This window comes from Acipenser ruthenus, chromosome 14, assembly GCF_902713425.1.
Source record: "Acipenser ruthenus chromosome 14, fAciRut3.2 maternal haplotype, whole genome shotgun sequence".
NCBI lineage: Eukaryota > Metazoa > Chordata > Actinopteri > Acipenseriformes > Acipenseridae > Acipenser > Acipenser ruthenus.
This window is the reverse complement of record NC_081202.1, coordinates 18680000-18701227: the sequence shown is the minus strand read 5'-3', so window position 1 is coordinate 18701227 and position 21228 is coordinate 18680000. Positions and strand designations below refer to the sequence as shown.

Here is a 21228-nt window from a genome sequence, read left to right as displayed (position 1 = left end):
ATATTTGTTTCATGTTTAAACCATGTGAGGCACTGTGTTATACTTTTTTTTTTTTAAAACCATGATCTACTAACAAGGCCATCCCTGATTGACCATTATTAGCCAATGTCAGATTATCAGATTATGCATGGTATATGACACTACAACAAAATCATGTTCAACTCTTACACATTTTCATTGTCAAGCATTGATATACTGTGAGCCATCATGAAATAATCAGGGTCAGCAATGGCACTGTACTGTGATTTACTGTATGCCTTGGAATGATTCCACTGTCAACCTTTGTTGAAAATATAATTTTCAAGACCTGGTTCTAGGGTTCAAACCCAAGTCAGAGTCTGATGATCAAACTACAGAACGTGGCTTTCTGGCACTAGCTGGTAAATCAATCAATCAATCAATCAATATTTATTTTATATAGCGCCTTTCATAGTGGACCACCATCACAAAGCACTTTACAAGATAGTGAGGAACAATGCATAACACATTAAATACAGTGAAATACAGGGCATAGTACATTAAACACAACAGTATAAAAAACAATGCAAATACATTAAATATAGGCATAATACATTAAATAAAAGGTTAGGGTTTGAATTCTAAACATTGTGGATGTGTGGGTCAAGCAGAATTATACAAATAAGATGGAATGAAAAACCTGAAATAGCAATTTAGACAACAGCCAAAAACAGATATCAGGCTTAGAGAGCATTAAAAGCAAGAGAGAACAAGTGGGTCTTGAGAGTTGATTTGAAGTGAGCGATTGTGGGAGCTGTACGCACTAAAGCTGGGAAAGAGTTCCAGAGAGTCAGGGCCATGAAGGCTAAACGAGCGTTCTCTGAGTGTGGTGTACTTTTGCTTGGGTATAACAAGCAGGCCTGAGTCAGAGGACCTTAGCTTGCATGCAGGGACATAGCGGGTCAGCAGGTTGGAGAGATTCTCTGGACCTGTGTGATGAAAGGCCTTGTAGGCAAGCAGGGGAATTTCGAAAGTAATCCTGAACTTTACAGGTAGCCAGTGCAGCTGGGCAAGACCGGGGGTAATGTGATCATGTGTTTTACATCTGGTAAGGATCCTAGCAGCGGAATTTTGAACCAGCTGTGGTCTGTTTATGGTGCGTGAGGAAGACCACCATAGAGAGAGTTGCAATAGTCAATTCAAGAGGAGATGAATGCATGACATCTGGTATCTCTGCATCTGGGAGGGAAAGGTAGAGACAGACCTTTGAGATGTTTTGGATGTGGTAGAAGGAGGATTTGACTACAGAGGAGATTTGGGCATCAAAGGAGAGTTTACTATCCAGAAGTACACCAAGGCTTTGTACAGTGGGGGAAGGCAGCAGCAGACAGTTTTCGAGGTTCAAGGCAGCAGTATTGAGATTCTTGATTTGAGTTTTCGATCCTACTAGAAGAAGTTCAGATTTGTTGGTCAAGAAGAATTCTATGATCTATGATATCAAAAGCAGCAGTTAGGTCAAGGAGGACAAGGACAGAGGGAGCAGCAGCATCAGCATTAAGCAGGAGATCATTTACAATCCAGAGCAGAGCAGTTTAGATACTGTGATGCGGCCGGAAGCCAGACTGCAGAGATTCAAGCAGATTGTTACCTGTGAGATGTTTGTCAGCTGGCTGGCTACAGCCCTTTTAGGAGTTTTGGAGAGAAAAGGAAGATTGGATATGGGACGGAAGTTGGATAAGACAGACGGGTCAAGGGAGGGTTTTTTGAGCACTGGCGTTACTCGGGCAGTCTTGAGGGCAGCAGGAACCAGGCCTGGGACCAGGGACAGGTTGAGAGTGTGCTTAATGAAAGAAGCAAGATCAGAAGCACAGAGACGGACTAGATTTGTTGGCCAAGGGTCCAGGGGGCATATGGCAGTAGTTGATTTAAGCAGTAGGCTGGAGACATTATTAATGGAGATAGGAGAGAAGGAAGAGAAAGGAGAGGAGTCAAGGTGGTCAACTGCTATACTGGGTTTGTGGCAGGAGAGCGTAGAATAAATGGTGTTGATGTTGTTCCGAAAGAAAGAGGAGAAATCATGGCAGGTAAGAGAGGAAGATGAATGGGAGGTGGATTTATCGATGGCTGGATGCAGGATTTGATCAATGTTTTTGAAGAGAATATTTGGTTTACCGTGTCCCAGAGATATGATAAAGTGCTCCAGTAGAAAGAGGACCAGAAGCAATACACCTAGGTTTGAAAAGCAAGCTTGCAGTAGCCAGTATCAGCCTCAAATGCACACGTGTTTGTGCTTTTAAACAAGTGTATTCGAATTACACATTGCCCCCCTAGACCCAGGACTGTGAGCAAAATACATTAACATATCACATAAGAGCCAGAAAGAGGCTTTTTGTCTACTCTGGTGAATAAGAGTGTATCATAACAATGATTGCTAAAAATAAAATGACCGATGTTTCAGAGTGCAATCTGAATGGAGTGGGTTCATTGTTGATCTATGAGAAGGGCTTTGTTATGGTGGAATTAACATTAGATTACTTTTAACAATAGAACAAAAAAGATAACAAACCTTCATGAATACCATATTGTATTTCAATAACAGGTTCATAAGTAAACTGTACCTTTACAACGTACAGTAAAATGGCATTGCTAACTGAAGGGGAAACCTAATTAAAATATCGAGACTGTAATATAGTTAAAGACACTGTGTTTAATTAACTTAAAACCGATTCCCATGTGGATAAATGAAATATATTTTCAACATATGACTTACTGTTAAATACCATTACTGTGGCTTAAAACACAGAATTTTGATTTATGTCTTGGAAACCACTCCATAGTGATAATGTCTTTAGTGGACCTATGGCCAGTGATATAAGCCCTTGGCAATAAACTAATTCACACAAAGGTATATATCAAAACTTATGTTAAATGTACAATGTAGACTATAACAGTTGCCCTGTTTTTATAAATAAATTAGATTTGCTTTTTTTTCAGTTTTTGAAATGTATATATCCCCTGGGTTCAGTTATCTTCTAAGAAAGACAATATTGCATATCTGACATCTGTGCCTTGTCAAAAAGGTACAAGCTAGTTTTGATGTGTGAAATATGTTAAACAGTTTTCTTTTTCAAAGAGACAATAACATTTGCAATCTTTCATCAGCCTCTGAGGATATTATTTTTTTCTTGGTTTCATACTGTAGGTTTGACTGTTTCTTGGGAGTAGAAATAAAATTGGTCATTCAGCACGGAGAATCCGCAATGAATGAATGGCAATGAATGAATGATGATGATTGCAATTGCAGATGATTTATGCGACAGGCACTCAGGGCCCGAGTGAAAGATAAATTTGGCCGGAGGCCTTGTCCGTGGGTGCCCGACGGCTACCTGCGTGAGGCCAGCTGGAAAAACATGAACAGTTACATGCATCCCAGTGCCGCAGATAGGAAGTGGTTATGTGCCACCTCCCCCCTAAAAGACGAGGCCGCCAAACCATGAATGAATAATAATACATAATTAACGCGCTCCACAGTGGTGCCCTGCCACCTATCTCCCAAATATGGAGGCTGTGTGGTTAAAGAAATGGGCTTGTAACCAGAAGGTCCTCGGTTCAAATCCCGGCTCAGCCACTGACTCATTGTGTGACCTTGAGCAAGTCACTTAACCTCCTTGTGCTCCGTCTTTCGGGTGAGATGTAATTGTAAGTGACTCTGCAGCTGATGCATAGTTCACACACCCTAGGCTCTGTAAGTCGCCTTGGATAAAGGCGTCTGCTAAATAAACAAATAAAAATAATAATAAAATATTGAATTTAATGAAAATCAGCAGCTAAGACATGGCCCGTCCCCCAGTGCATAACTGCGCTGGGGGAGAGAGCCCAGCCTCTCCAGCGCGACCACTCACCCCGCAGAACTAAATATGAACCACTCAGCACTCAGGTAAGGAAAAAAACCCTACTCACATATTTATTTATTTTTTAGGGGGAAACCTCAGGGAATACATTGCTGAGGGCAGCCCTTCCTCCAGGCTCTAAGCGGTCAACTCCCGTTTCGGCCTCCCAGCGCTTGACTGAACAGCCGAAACAAAAAGAAACGACATGAAAGAATAACACATGGAGCATTTATGCGCTTGCTGGTGACGTGTTGGTTAGGGGCAGATTCTCCTTTGCAGAAAAGCAACCAAGTTTACAATGTAAATCCAAATGCTGTTATCTTGCAGAAACAATATCTTTATTGGTGACTGGTAAAATATTCAATGCGATTCCTATCTTGGCAATCACCAGTGCAGAAAAACAAATAACCCACTTCTGAATTGGTAGTAAATGGATAACATATGGAATGCCCGAACACTTGTGGCAAGTCTGGCTTATCAGAGTGAGTTAAAACAGGCAACAAATGCCCCAAACCCAAGGGCAAAACATGAAGATTGGGAGCAGTGTTCTTCTCAAACCACCCTATATATTTGTTATGCATTATCTCATGTAAATGTAGGTGAAAACCCCCCAGAATCCAAATCCTACTCTCTCTTATGTTGCTGCCCCCCTTGCATTTGGAATTAACAACACTCAACCACCACCATCCCACACTAATGTATTAGTGTATTTATATATATATATATATATATATATATATATATATATATATATATATATATATATATATATATATACAGACGTGCTCAAATTTGTTGGTACCCTTACAGCTCATTGAAATAATGCTTTATTCCTCCTGAAAAGTGATGAAATTAAAAGCTATTTTATCATGTATACTTGCATGCCTTTGGTATGTCATAGAATAAAGCAAAGAAGCTGTGAAAAGAGATGAATTATTGTTTATTCTACAAAGATATTCTAAAATGACCTGGACACATTTGTTGGTACCCCTTAGAAAAGATAATAAATAATTGGATTATAGTGATATTTCAAACTTATTATTTTCTTTAATTAGTATCACACATGTCTCCAATCTTGTAATCAGTCATTCAGCCTATTTAAATGGAGAAAAGTAGTCACTGTGCTATTTGGTATCATTGTGTGCACCACACTGAACATGGACCAGAGAAAGCAAAGGAGAGAGTTGTCTGAGGAGATCAGAAAGAAAATAATAGACAAGCATGGTAAAGGTAAAGGCTACAAGACCATCTCCAAGCAGCTTGATGTTCCTGTGACAACAGTTGCAAATATTATTAAGAAGTTTAAGGTCCATGGAACTGTAGCCAACCTCCCTGGGTGCGGTCGCAAGAGGAAAATCGACCCCAGATTGAACAGAAGGATAGTGCGAATGGTAGAAAAAGAACCAAGGATAACTGCCAAAGAGCTGAAGCTGAACTCCAAGGTGAAGGTACGTCAGTTTCTGATCGCACCATCCGTCGCTTTTTGAGCGAAAGTGGGCTCCATGGAAGAAGACCCAGGAGGACTCCACTTTTGAAAGAAAAACATAAAAAAGCCAGACTGGAATTTGCTAAAATGCATATTGACAAGCCACAATCCTTCTGGGAGAATGTCCTTTGGACAGATGAGTCACAACTGGAGCTTTTTGGCAAGTCACATCAGCTCTATGTTCACAGACAAAAAAATGAAGCTTTCAAAGAAAAGAACACCATACCTACAGTGAAACATGGAGGAGGCTCGGTTATGTTTTGGGGCTGCTTTGCTGCGCCTGGCACAGGGTGCCTTGAATCTGTGCAGGGCACAATGAAATCTCAAGACTATCAAGGCATTCTGGAGAGAAACGTACTGCCCAGTGTCAGAAAGCTCTGTCTCAGTCGCAGGTCATGGGTCCTCCAACAGGATAATGACCCAAAACACACAGCTAAAAGCACCCAAGAATGGATAAGAACAAAACATTGGACTATTCTGAAGTGGCCTTCTATGAGTCCTGATCTGAATCCTATCAAACATCTATGGAAAGAGCTGAAACTTGCAGTCTGGAGAAGGCACCCATCAAACCTGAGACAGCTGGAGCAGTTTGCTCAGGAAGAGTGGGCCAAACTACCTGTTAACAGGTGCAGAAGTCTCATTGAGAGCTACAGAAAACGTTTGATTGCAGTGATTGCCTCTAAAGGTTGTGCAACAAAATATTAGGTTAGTGGTCCCATCATTTTTGTCCATGCCATTTTCATTTGTTTTATTATTTACAATATTATGTTGAATATTAAATATGGAATAAACAATGGTGGATGCCAATTACTTTTGTCAGTTTCAAGTTATTTCAGAGAAAATTGTGCATTCTTCGTTTTTTGTGGCGGGGTACCAACAAATTTGAGCACGTCTGTATATATATATATATATATATATATATATATATATATATATAGTAAAAGATCTCACCCACTCGGGTTCGTTGCCCTTTTAAAAACCAGACCCAGGACACAGGAGATTGGATCTTTAAAGCGCGGTTGCGCTATTTTTCTTTAGTAAATGAATACAAAAACAAAACAAACACTTAGCTCTACTGAGCACTACCTGAACACGCAGGAACCTAAACTAATCCACAGGACGGCTATATATATCATCATGAGATATCCTTACCCTTTCCCCCCCTAAACCCCCAAATCAATAATTTGATGTGGTTATGCCCCCAGATTTGGTAAAAGGTAAGAACCCTGCAAAGGTATATGACATTTAAACATACAACAGGAAAGAGACCATGAATAATCAAATATTATATTAATTAACAAGCTTTACAGTATGTGTTACTGGAACACACTTTTAGTAGCAGGTCTCTTTACAGGTTTACCAAGAATGTATTACTGCAGTGCAGCAATCATTCATTGCAATTGTTCTATTAGAACAACAGAATACGTCCTGTCAATCTCTTAAAATGTAATTGTAGTGTTCACAGTTTTTTTACAGTGTTTTTAATTGCAACCATTAAATGTCAAACAAGGTCGCCTTTATGTCCATTAACGTGGATCTGAATGCAGATTCAGCTGCCCACTTGAAACTCTCTCACGTAACACCAAGCACATAAAAACTGCGATTTCAACAAAGGATGATGCTTATCCCATTCCAAATAAATGCAGTTCTAAGACTTTAATCTTGGTCTACTGGATCCCATTAATCTTTCAGTCTTAAAGTCATGGTATTAAACTACTGAATAGAAGGAAATAAAAATGCCACATTCTGCAGCATTATACTACATGAGTGTACCCAGATACAGTCTGATTTCATTTTCACTTGAGTGTCTTCTACATGCATAATAAGGGCATCTGTTTCTAACTTCCTTACCTAGGATAAGTGGGATCAAAACTTTCACACCAGGGGAAAACAAATAACTTGTATGTTTTGAAGATGATAATCAACAGACGTTTTTTGCACCATATGTTATGCTGGTGCAAGGAATTATTAATGGAGAGGAACAGAATTAAATAAAGTATCACATTAGTTTATTATTAAAGACCTGCCAGATACCATACTCACATGCACCACCCAATTTAAATGGCATCCATGAATTACTGCCATGTCCTAATTTCTTGTATAAAAAATCCTAGGCCTATGCTGGCTGATTTTGCCAACATTAAACAGCACATTGCCTAATTTATTATGAAATATCTTTTCAGATTTAGCAAGGTTAAATTATTGAACCATTTTTTATAAATGCACTTTGGTATGTATAAACAAGTCGATAAGACGCAATTCTTTGCGTAATTGAGTAACCCATCCAAAATTTTAAAAAGTAGAAGCGCTTGAGAGAATTGTGTAAAACAAAAAACCAAAAAACCTAGGTGACTGCGTTTCTTCTCTTTTCAGTTCAAGTTTCAACCAAAATCTTACTTTGGTTTCCATCTTCATATGTTTTCGTCATCTGAAATGTGCCTGTCTGGTAATGTACTAATAATTATAGTGTATTATACACTAGATGCTCTCAGATGCTTGGTGACAACTAAGGGGGCAAGATTCAATTGCACCTCAGGTGATATGTTTCTTTACCAGAAGAATAATCTTGGTATGGTGCCAAGCAATATACTTTTTCTATCACAATCTAAAATGTGATACATGGTGCCAAAAATACTTATTTATACTCCTGCAGGTGCTCTGACCCAGACACTGTGGTTGATATAATCCCACATTTCTAAATTGAGTTCTCAAGAAAGTTCTGTGACATTCAATGCCGTTGAATTGTGCACTGACACAGAGTGATGAGAAAGAGGACACAAGCAGCATCAGAAAGTGAACCAGCTATGCAGGAATGAGGGAAAGATGATTTGAGCAAGCTAGTGTAGTGAACATAATTGCCACATGGGCTGCAGGCTCCTCATGAAATATCTTTCAACAACAACAAAAACAAATTATAGAATCGAATACACTTTACTGTAAAGATATCCTGTTTTGATTTTCTTTTATATTTTAATGTATTAGATGTTATTTGATTTTAAATATGTAACACTAGCGAACAAAATGACTGTGCCACGTAATTGCTTGGTATGAAAGCAAAAATTAATCCTCTAATGCTGCGCATGGTATGGGATATCACAACTAAATGTGTTACATGTGACTGCTTATTAAATATGTTTTTCATGAACATATTTTTTTTTTAATAGCATTTCTTTTTTTCCTTCTTTATTTGGGTACATTAATGAAAGTGTTTATTAATTAATATGTCTTATTATTTATGTACATTAAAGTTTGTCACTAAGGAATTCAACCTCTTTGTTTGTATGTGTGCCATGGTATTCATCAAAAGATAATAATAGGCCATCAAAAACATAGAAACTAGGGGCTTATTAATTAATACAACAAGTAAAGCTGTCTGTTAAAGAACAATGCTTTTGACAGGCATTTGATAAACTGCAATGGGAGACTAATTAACACAGGACTACCTGAGGAGTAGACACCAAAGTCAATAAACAGAAACTTCCTCTGTGTAATTCTAAATAACACTGATCGCATGAAAGCTGAAATCCTGTTCAACACTATTGATTCTTCATTTTCAAAAACGCCCCCTTTGAAAATACAAATACTTGTACAAAAGAGGATAGTCTGACTGTCTAGCTATGTTTCTTAAACTACGACATAATATAATCATAATTAAATAATGGCACAACAGATGTTGAACTATGTAAAAGTGCTAAATAACTAGAAAGTACACTGCTTTTTAAATGACTCTTCTTTTAACCTTCGTCCTTTAACACAAACACATCCAAAAGATAGAAATGACTGTATGTAGCTACCTGAAGTTGAGAAAGTATGTACATGGTAGATCATCTAATGTAATCCATCAACAGTCCAAAGCACCTTTGACCATTGTTCCATAGTCTAATTTCTGTGTTCTTGTGCATATTTTAGCCATTTAGTCTTGTTCTCCTTTCTTAAAGAGGTATTCTTACTGCAACACATCCTTTAAGTCCTGATTTCAAAAGTGACCTTTGTACTGTTGATTTGACGGACAACGACACCTATGCTTTCTGCCAGTTCTGTTGTCAATTCAATGCTTGTCTTCTTTCTATTCCTTAAGGATATTATCTTCAAGTATTCCTCATTCTTGTTAGACAGCTTTTTGGGTTTTCCAGTCCTGGGTTTGTCAATTACAGATGATTTTTCTCTGTACTTGTTGATTATGCTTCGGATACCACACCTTGAAAATTGAGTGATGAGAGCTATTTCACTCAATGTTTTTCCTTCTTTATGCAAGTTAAGGTTGTTATAATAGCAGAAAGCACTAGTGGAGGCTTTGAGTAAATTGTTGATGCTCATAATGCATCAGAGTAGAAATATGCAACATGTCTAAGACTTTTGCACAGCAGTGTATAACAAAATGGTACCGTGTACTTTCGGTACTTGTATTTTTGAGTGCATACTTTTTGAAAAACAAACCACTTACATATTTGTATTCATCTTTCTATAAATGATGAGCTTCAACCCCACTTTGGTATTTGGAATAGACTGATTTTCCCTTAAGCACCAGCGTGCAGATTGAATGGCCCTGTATTGAGGTCATCACTGTTGACAACACCATGTTGTTTGTTGATTGTGTTTGTAGTTTCGTAATGTTATAGATAGCATTAATGAAAGGCATTTTTCTTTTTAAATGGATAAGTTGGAAATGGTTATATTGAACATCGCTTGAAATAATCTTGGTATTAATGAGGAAATGGCAGCAAGTGTTTTTTTTTTTTTCTGGGGGGGGGGTTAAGGGATGATTTGGATATAGCTGATTTCATATCTGTGCTTTGTTGTATAGTTTTATTATACATGGATAACATCCACGGTGCCTGAATTTTGATTCAAAGGTATTTATTATGTTTTACAAAGCTGCTTTGTGCAACCACCTATCAAAATAACACAGATGGGAATTGCTTAATGTGAGCCACTGAGCAAAGATCCTTTCTATACCCCTAATACATTAAACATGAAATGCATTTACATCGGTTGCACATGCTTTTGTTATTGTTAAGCACTGCGGCACGTTGTTTCAATTGCATTAATTTTAATCAGAAAAATGTTTTTTATTCCATTTTCCTCATATTTAAGTGATCAATCTATTGACTATATGAAAGGGCAAGTTATACTCAAAAAAACTATTGCCATTTAAATGTCTACCAACATCCATTAGCTTATGAGTTGAATCACAAATGTAGTCATGAATCAACAATAATAAGATTCTATACCTGAAGAGGGCTTCATGCTATTCAGCTTAAAGCTAAATTTTCTGACCAACTTGGTTTCTTACTGATTAGTACACGCTCTGATGTTTTGTGTAATTTGATTTCTGTATTAATCATTCATTTTACATTTCTTTTAAAATCTAAGGAAACCCATCTGCATTTTTAGACAATAATTGTTAATACCTAATATAGAACAAGCATACGCAAACCTCTTTGACTAAGCAACCCTGTAAAGCATATTATGTTGTGTAGGATATTATTCTATTTCACTAATTCAATAAAGAATGATTTTTCTTTGAAATGTTTGTCAAATAATGTTTGCAATTTTACCTTATTCAAATTGTCTTGCTGTTTATTTTGTTTCAAATATATTCTAATGGCAATAAAATCTTGTAGCTGGGAAAGGGGCCAAGCTGGTATTATCGAATCAGGGCCTCATATATACTGAAGTCTTTTCTGGCTTGCATAGATGCACCAATTTGTTGGGGGCAAGATTGCATACGGACTGAGGAAATAAATCAAGATTATTTTTTATGTTATCTAAATCTTTCCTCACACATAGAGAACAAATAAAAAGTAAATTGTATAAAATAAATCACCCAATGGTCCTGTTATTTAGAAAACATATGAATACATGAATATTACTAGATATGGTACAAATATTATAAAAAAAATAGTTATATGTTGGTGACATATATCCAAAAAAGCTATTTATTGCATATCAGGAGAACACATTTTGCGATTCTTGTTTTTGTTTATATTTCTCAAGCTATTTGTGCAAAAACATCAGCTGATATATCAAATGTATTTAAGTTTTCAACATTATCTAGAACACAGAAACCAAACACCCTGCAAAAGCCAGTAATCAAACCATAATAGCGACTATCAATCATTAAAGAGCAGGACATCTGGCACTGACTTCCTGCTTTGGTGGCAACTTCACTTAAAACATTTATAAATAATTTAATACTGAAATAAATGTGTATATTTAATCATGGATTAATGAGAACATTAACAACAAATCGCTTTCAGTTGTTACTATAGCTTTGGGATTACCCAGATCCTTGTTTTAAGAGTTGACATGTGTCAAGATGTGTAAGTGAACAAGATGTCTATGTGAGGTAAGCAGTTCATCTTGAAAAGGAAAGAAACACTCCACACAGGTTCAGAGTGGTTCAGGCCAAAATAGTTTCTAATATTAGCAAAAGACAAACTGAACAACGTGTTCAGGATTGCCACTGTTGCCTTGTAGTCAGTCAAAGGTCTATGGACTATTCTGTCTGTTCCACTGCCACTTGCAAAAATACAGCTGTGAAATGGGATTCTATAGCTGGTGAAAAAGTAAGAGAAGTCCCTTGAATAAAAGGGAGGGGGAGGGGTCAGGTTGCATCACATTCTCTACCCTGTGGACTCGTAATCAGTAGGTGCTATTATAATAATCTTGGTATGTACTATCCATTTATTAGGTGAACATGACTGGGACATGAACTGGTAACTAACCCCACAGCTTCCAAGCACCTGTTGTAGTCAACAGTCCATAAAGGGAGCTCTGTATAACTGGTACAGTGTTTCCCATTTATAAAGGTATAGCTGGGATCCATAGTTACAAGACCGTGCTATTTGTGATCCGCATTATAACGAGAATGAAAGTTCGAGTACAATGGCATTATGGGGCAAATGGGAGCCACAGTCAAGCTGAATTACAGCTCATTCTGCAGTATAAAGGGGTTCCTTAAGTTATAAAGGGGGAGGACTGCAACTCCCATTTTCTGTAGCAACATGTCTACATTTAAATAGCTCTCTGAAATTCACAGACTCATGTATTTATATCCGACTGAGCTCTTTAACATGCAATTACAGTACTATCAGTGAGTACAGAGACATTTACAAACACATTAACACTGCCAAGAAACTACATTCCCACCCACTCAAACTTTACTGCCCTTTTAATCATTCCATTGTTTTCCAGGTGACTTTTGATAACATATGTATTTAATAAAAGCATTTTATAATTTGCATACATAATATTAACTTGGCACTGAGTTAGTACTGTATTTGTAGTCAGTGTAGTCACTTGTTTTCTTGAATTAAAAAAAATAAAATAACAAAGATATAATGACATGACCATGGGTTTATTAGTCTAGCTAACAATATTAGAGTACATACTCCAGATTCTAATACGAGTGCCCCAAATTCTGGAATGTATGTTTCATTTTCTTAGGAACTTTGCAGTGACCTCAAACTTCAGACACTTGTCTCTTTGTTTTCGCCAGCATTATATATCAGAAGATGCTTTGCAAAGTCCTTTAGTCATCTCCAGCATGCAGGCTCTTAGTTCATACATCACATTTCAGGGTCTTGCAGGAAACCTGGGCACTTATAGAACCATGTACAGGAATGCAAAGCTACTGATATGCTTGTTGATCACTGGTAAATGATCATCAGCAATAAACTTAACCTGTTATCTTTAATGCTATCTAGGATTCATGGTGTAATTAGATTTCATTTAGTACTGTACATGTGATGTGCAACGCAAATAATCAAAAGGCAACAATGATGTCAAATTGGTATTCTTCTATTCCCTGCAAGATACCACAGGTTTTGATAATTAAAGAAAACATGTTTAACAAATCTATGAATTTCCTTTTTTTAAAATGGACCACTATAATTAAAATGGTGTCTACCTAATTAAAGGTTTGTTCACAGTGACATTACCCCCTATTCTTTCCACATTGTTGACTTAAGGGATAGATAATGTGGTTTTGGTGCTTTAGCTAATTTTATCAATTTGCATTTGTTTGATTATTCTGCACCATAAGTTCCTGTTGTAAAATTCCAGCTAACTCAATACATAACAACTTATTACATGGTGCATAAATAAATACATCATGTTTTTGCACATACTACAGGTCCTCAGAGATAGCAACCTTGTAACGGTGGTGTGAACTAAACGTGTAACCTTACTAAAGCCCATTACTTCAAGGTTCACAAGACAACTCCAGTATGCCTGCCAATTACAGGCCTTGTTGCATCTCCACGTGTCATAATATGGATGCCAATAAGCCAATTAAAACACTGCTGATTACATTGGTTAGGGCACTTCAACAGTAGAAAATGAGCCAATTAAGTAAGCCTGGGGGCGATGGTAGGGTTAACCATGCATACAGCACTGATTCTAGTTCAGATATCACAGCCCCTATTAATTTAAGAAGTCTAGTTCGGTGTAAAAATCAGGTAAGTCTTTTTAGGTTTAATATTAAAGGTAGCATTGTGTTGTGTTAACACAAACAGATAACAATGCAATCGGACTGGCAGGAAAAATAATGAGACATTAATAAATAACATTTAAAAAAATTACGATATTCAATTTATTAGAGTGCTTTCTTGGAGATCATAGCAAATGCGTCACAGTCATCTCTCTACAACTGTTCTACTGGACACAAGCAACAATTTTGTCTGGCTCTGCATTGTTCATAAGGGTTATATAGTATAAATAGGAGTGAGAATAGATTTCTGTATGAGATAAGTTACAGTGCACAATATCTATTGCTAAAAGGAGCTCCAATAGCCATATGAACTCATTTTATTCTCAGGTTTTTTACAAAAGTTTCATATTGCATATCATTTAGCACCTCCTTAGTGTGCTGGATTAGTTCATGGAAACTCTCCTTGCATGGCTTCCAATCCTGTTGTCCACACAATTGTAAAACAATTGCTCTCTACTTCTGCTTAAGATGCCAAGTTGCTAGCAATAACATATTTTCCAGTAATAATAATAATAATAATAATAATAATAATAATACAAGGTTATAGGGTCATACTGTACAGAATTAAAGAAAAACATACACATTAATTTCAAAATGGGAAACAACTTAAGAGTGGTTATGATATGAGGCCTTGAGAATTATATTACTTAGGTGTTTGATTCTAGTTCTGTAAAATGAACAGATGTTTTCACCTTTTTAAAAAGACCCATGTATATGCTCAATTGTTTCTTTGTGCACAATACTTTGTCACATAGTTATATAGGCCAAGCTATTTTACCAGAACTGCAAACAAATACATTTTTTTTTTTAATGTTTAAGTTATTTAGAACAAAGTTCACAAGGACTTTTATATAATTAAAATGTAAAAACACACAGAGATCCTTCGACAATTTGTCCCTTTGGGATTAATTAAACTTGTCATCAGCATAGGAAGAACTGGATGCTACTGACTCAAACATCTGGGTTATACAATTTAAGGCACATGATACAATTCAGTTTTTCTTGAGTATTCTTGATTTCTATTCAGAATGTTCAAAAATATTTATCAATATGACCAAACATTTGGTCTACTGTGCCAAGTGAACAATAGCATCATTTATTCATACCATTTTGAACTTTGTCCTTCCCAGGGAATAGCCCTGGCAGCATACAGGAGGTGTACAGCACAGTACTCATACTCATTTGCATGCTTCCTTAATATGACAGCTATAGCCCTTTTTGTTTCAAAATGAATAAAAGATTAAGCAACCGAATGGGTCCAGTATGTAATAATTACCCACAGTCTATTGAATGTAAAGGTATCTCTATGGAATTTACACACAGTAAACATGTCAACATGCTGTAACATTTGCTGCTGGTTTAATGCAAATACCATTGTAAAGGTGTTATACAAGTCAACAATAGCCCCTTCAATTATAAAAATACACACATTTTGTTATATTTGGTTTTTATGTGCAGTGGATAGATATAGTTTAGCTCATAAAAGTGCAAAATCTTTAACCTTTTAAGGACCTGGATCATGTTAACACGATCATACTGAAGAAGGCTTCTAGGACTGCAATCGTGTAAACAAGATAAACAAGCACTTTGTTTTGATGACTTACAGGGCCATCATACTTTGCAGTACAGGCTTGAAACACATATCATTGGATAGGAGACGGACTGACGTTCACTTCCTGATAGTTTTTATTTCGTGTGACGTCACTGAGGGGTGCATTTACAGTATGATTTTCAAAAGGGGCAAAATAAGAACTAGGTCGCAAAATGATTTTTAAAGCCTGATTAATAAAATCACATCACTTAATTTATAATTTTTAAAGCGTCATCAAGTGAATAAATAACTCATTTACTCTAAACCCTTTGAAAGCCATATACTTAGTGACCCAAATCAGGTTTTCAGAAATCACTTTGCGAACGCTTTCTTATATTGCCCCTTTTAAAGATCATGCTGTCAGTGTCTAAAGGGCGGAGACAGTTTACAGGAGCCTGTAGACACGAAAGCAGAAACAAAACATCACAGGAACTTGTTTAGAGCTAATAAAAAAGGGGAAACACTGTACATCTGATGTATTTGACTTATAATTATATTAGAACATTTATTCTGTCTCATGTGTTTATATATATATATATATATATATATATATATATATATATATATATATATATATATATATATATATATATAATATAATATAATATAATTTTATTTATATATATTTTATATAATTTTATTTATATAAGAAAATAATCGAGAGTAGTGTCCATTATTGCTTATAAAGACCTTCAGAATAAACGTGTATTATGTCATTGCAATCACTCAGGTGAAGCAATTTGCCCAAACATCAATATTTTTCAACAAAACATTCAGGAAGTATTGTACGGCCCCTTGGGTCATAGAATAGCGTGTTTTATACACGTATCTCTAGCCTTATCACACTTGCACACCTGAGCCGAGCCGAGTCGAGCCGGAACCAAGCTGAGCCAACCCAGTGCGACTCGGGTGTGTTCACACTACTCTGCAAAGTCAGTGGACACAGGCACACAGAGGAGTGGTGTGGATTTGTTTTGAGAATGGATCCCGAGGTCGTGATTCACTTCTTGTTTGTATTTGTTTTTCACATGTTGCTGAATGCAAATACAAACCGAATAATTTAATTTCATATTATTAAAGTTAGATTAATTACTACTACGACTAATAATAATAACTTTAAAAAGTTACAGATATTATTTGAAAAATTTCAGTAAACACTTCAGAAAAATAGATTTAAAGTAGGCCTATTAAAAAAATAAGAATATATATTATGTATCCTTCCACTGAGAAAAAAATAGTCCCTGAAGACTTTGATTGTAACATATATTTTGTACTTTTTTTATTTGCCATAAACATTACATTGAATGTTGCCCTTTATAGTAAAATTTTAGAGATGAAATAAAATTGCATTTGTGAATTGAAAGCAGACTGATTTCCCACATCTGAGGGAGGATTCAAGGAACAGCCAAACACTGCACTGCACTGGCACTCGAGGGAGGGACCCCCGAGTTTTGTTTGTTTTTTGTGGGAAATTATCTTACTCAGGCTTTGTGGTCTTCAAGAGAAGCTGACCAATAATTTCTGAGTCTGTTTTCACACCGATGGCTGGTAACCGGCATAATTTCCCTAGATTGTAAACCAGCATTAGATGATATGTGAACGAAACGACTTCCGTGTCAGTTTGCGCAGTGCCGCAGTCCTTCCTGTCCGTGGCGAGCTGAACCCGGCCTTGTTTAAAAGCCCAACGGTTGTGTCAGCAGAGAGCAGGAGAGATTTTAATTTTGTTTTTAATATCTTTCTGAAATTGGAGGGTAGTGGTGAGATGTATCTGTTGTGTCGAGTTTAAACATTGCATACTCGCTAGTCAGTTTTATAAGGCGATATTTAGTTTAATAAGTAGATGCCGCTGCTGCATTTATATATAGTACATGCTGAGTGAGACTTGCGTGGTGATTTCTCAGATGGCTTTTGAGTAGTGTTACTGATACTGCTTGCCTCTGAGTTTTCTTTGTTCTGTTCTCTGACTAAATAAATACTTCAGTATATTTGCCAATTTTTCTGTAATTCTTAGTGACAGAGATGAAAAAAAAAGATTGTTGTGTGATTTAAATGCTGTTTCAGTTGTATGTTGACATTTTTACCTACAGAAACACTGTTTAGATAATTGTTACTATTAAGGCGTAGTAATATTAATAGATCAGGTAAGTAAGTTGGTCTATGATGTCATAGCAGTGCGGTAAGACAATTATTACCGCACGGTCATGTGATCTTGTTCAGCCAATCACAGCACTTAATTTATCCAAGCCATTTTATAAACTTTAATCATTGGCCAGTCATTACTGGGGGTATGTGAATGGCTTTTACAAAAAGAAATCTTTATATCCAAAACCAGCACTAATGAATATTATTAATTATAAGTTAAACTGTTATTTAAATACATAAATAAATATGTAATTCACAGGCATCATCATGGATGCAACATTTGTGGGAGACATTATATATGTGAACAGGTGGTTATTACATTTGTGGGAGATATTACATTTGTGAGCAGTTATTACATGTGCGGTTTGTACAGCTCTTATTGTGCTGCTGCTAGTAGCTGCACAAAACAAATTACCAATTTCCCTTTTTCTAAAATTAAGGCCATCAAAAATATAAATATGTATCTTTTTTCACCCCTGTTGATAAACCACTCGTTAAACAAAGTCAATATCAGCAACTGTAAAACATGTAATTCAACAGTTTTTATTTATTGAATATTGGTTTTGTTACCTATTTAACTCTGCTTTATGTATTTGCACCTGTGGTCCAACCCTTGAATATCCTAGCAGAAACACATTGAAAATAGTAGACTTCTGGGAGTTTCAGCTCCCAGTGGATACTATCACTGAAATGGGGCACAATTGTAAGTCCTTTTAAACTAAAGTGTGTGTTAAATTACCTACTTAATTAACTTAAAAACCAAAACATATCATAGGGATGCCCAGTATTTAGTTATTTGACATAGGTAATGGTGACATGGTTGTACCTGCTCTTCCAACCTAATGGTTTCATTTTAAATAGCCTACTAGTTTAGCTGTTGCAATGGTAGATACCATGTGTATGTAACTATTATAAAATACAACATTTCAATGGACATATGGATATGCATGTTTAAATGTTTCTTCTTTTTTGCCAGTGTGTGGGGTCGTTTAATTGGAAATGCAAAAAATAAAATAAAAATACAAGCAAAGAAAAAAATACACCTACCCAAGTGTAGTCATGGTAACGATAGTATACCAGAAAGCTGCAGGAATACTGGTGAACTTGCTGGCTGTGGAGCCTTTCTCTGCGTAGAACATCACTGTAGCAAAGATGATAATGGCCATGGTCAGCGAGAAAAGCAGGAATCCTAGCTCAGATGCACAACTCTTCAATGTGTAACCCAAGATACGCAGTCCCTGTGAATGGCGTGAAAATTTAAAAATCCGGAAGACCCTGAAAACCCTTAGGGTTACAAAGGCCCCACTCACGTCCTCGTTGTCAGTCATGACCAACCCAATATAATAGGGCATGATGGCAACCACGTCAATGATGCTCATCACACTTCGGACAAATCTGTAACGACTGGGTGCTGCGATTAAGCGAAGTAGATATTCGACTGTAAATATCATAACACATGCAGTATCGAGACAAAAAAATGCCAAGGCATAGCGCTCCCCACAGGGCAAATCCTTAATCATGCCAGGTGAAGCCCTACAGGGTACAGTTTCCACCACATTGGCTATGACTGAAACAGCGATGAAAAAGCCAGTGACATAATAAAATACAAGAGCTAAAGTGCTGGTGTGTGGGTTTTCAAATGCCCGCCACATTGATTGGCGTAGGGTCATATCCGGCAAAACTCCCTCTTTGTTATTCTCGTCATCAGCGTCGTCTTGGATTCTCTCTGCATTCTCTCGCCTGCGATCCTTATATTCTTCATAACAACAGTCACCAATAATCTCAGGGATTATGCCGAAAAAGGATAGCTCCTCGTCGTATGCAGAAATGCATTCATGCCGTGGGTAGTGCAATTTACCAGTGCGGTAGAAATTAAGTATGTGCCTGAAAATGTCTGGGTCTCGGTCAAAGAAATACTCATTAATTTCCTCATTAAAAAAGAAGTCCTTCTCTGTGCTTCCAAGTAAGGTGTCCGGGTACCTCTCCAAAGTACTCCTCCAGGTTTGAAACTTGGTCCCACTTACGTTGAGGATAATAAAGCCGTCCTGTGCTCTCCTTTTTTCTCTGGGTGCTAATGGCATAGGGGCACTGGCTACTGGCATCCATCCTATGGCCGCTGCTCGGGCAAAGGGAAGCCACGCTGCTACTCCCGCTGCCATTTCGACCTGTTTGCTACACCTAACTCCAGCCAAAGCAATCAACCGATCCTCACTGGGGAATTACAGAAGCACAGAGTCGATGAAAGGACATCTAAAAAAAGTGGATAAAACTAGATATTAAAAAAGTCAATATCTTCAACTATAGAACATGCATAAAAATAGACAACTCATTAGTGTCATTCAACAGTTTTTGTTTATTGAATATTTGTTTTGCTACCCATTTCATTCTGCTTTATGTATTTATACCTGTGTACCAACTCTTGAATACCTTAGTCAGTAACTGAATAAAGCTACTCTAAAAGGCGTTCTAATTGACCTTGTAATTTACTTCAACTGCACTGTAATACTAATCTAATACAAGTGTGTTGTATTTCAATTGTATTTTCATATTTAAATTGCTGCATAAATTAATAAAACACTCACCTCTACAGAAAGTCTATTAATTTGAATGGAAAACATGAAGAGTTTTGAAATTATAGTTCTTCTACGATCTGTTCATATATGTTTCTTATCCTTGTTTTCCTTATGTCGGTTAGGAGAGCTGCATTGCATCCCAAGCACCAAGCACTGGAGAATCCCTTCATAAAGGTTTCAAAAGAGCAGCAACAAGTTCAAGGGACACGTAATCACGCCTGGTGGTTTACCACTCATTACGTACTGTCAACAACTATCAAACCTTCTAATCATTTTGATTATTAGTTACATTAGAAAATAACACGGCTGATCTTTAGCGTATGTCTAATATTCCACTTGAAGAAAAGCGCTGTAGAACTGCACTCGTTGAATGAAGACCACCTCTCACACGTCTGTGCTGTGCGAAATGGAGAGAAAAAAGAAAGCCTTCTGAGATGTGACTGAAGTCAATACCTGGAAGCAAGACAAATCGATGCAAAGATCCAGGGAATGAAGAAAACAAATTATCAAAGTAGTTCAGGCAAGTTCAAGTGATCGCTTGTTCTTCTATACTTTACCTAGCCAGGGCGAGCAAGAATATTGTGGTTCAGTTGTGCTCTGTTCTGGATACGGAGGCGTGTCATTTGCAGCCTGCAAGCATCAATTAACTGTCGTTGATACATGGTTATACTTTCAATTCCAAATGTTCCGTTTTCAAGTGATCCCTTTAAACATCCAGTACCAAGGACAGCAGAGCATAAATACAGAATCATGATACTTATTGTGTATTCTTAAAACTCACAAAACCTTCTGTGATTACATAAATCACAGAGATTGCAGCAAACAATAATGCACATAACAGGTTGGTGTTGTTGGTCTTGTTGTTTTAAGATTTTGTATTTTTTTTTAAAACTATCAAGTACAACATGTGTCACCGTTATATCCCATACATACTTACATGTAGTTTTATATGAATCATTTTTTAAAAATACCACTAGGCGGAGACGTTTTAATTCAGACATGGTTTCCTACAAACATTAGTCAAAGCAGGTACTATAATATTGAGAGTAAAGAATAGTGTTGATGACCCAAATAATATGCCAAAAGGACATTTA

At 36.8% G+C, this 21228-nt stretch overlaps 1 protein-coding gene across 1 annotated transcript in view; it reads right to left on the bottom strand.

The window, feature by feature from the left end:
• LOC117419572 (potassium voltage-gated channel subfamily D member 2-like) overlaps nt 1–20743 on the bottom strand; it is a 107482-nt gene extending 86739 nt beyond the window's left edge. Inside the window, exons 1-2 of the mRNA XM_034032443.3 lie at nt 20144–20743; nt 18609–19811 (exon numbers count right to left, since the gene is read on the bottom strand). Coding sequence (XP_033888334.2) covers nt 18609–19720 — 1112 coding nt within the window. The 5' untranslated portion in view covers nt 19721–19811; nt 20144–20743. The remainder of the gene's footprint in view (nt 1–18608; nt 19812–20143) is intronic.
• Between the last annotated feature and the right edge of the window lie 485 nt (nt 20744–21228).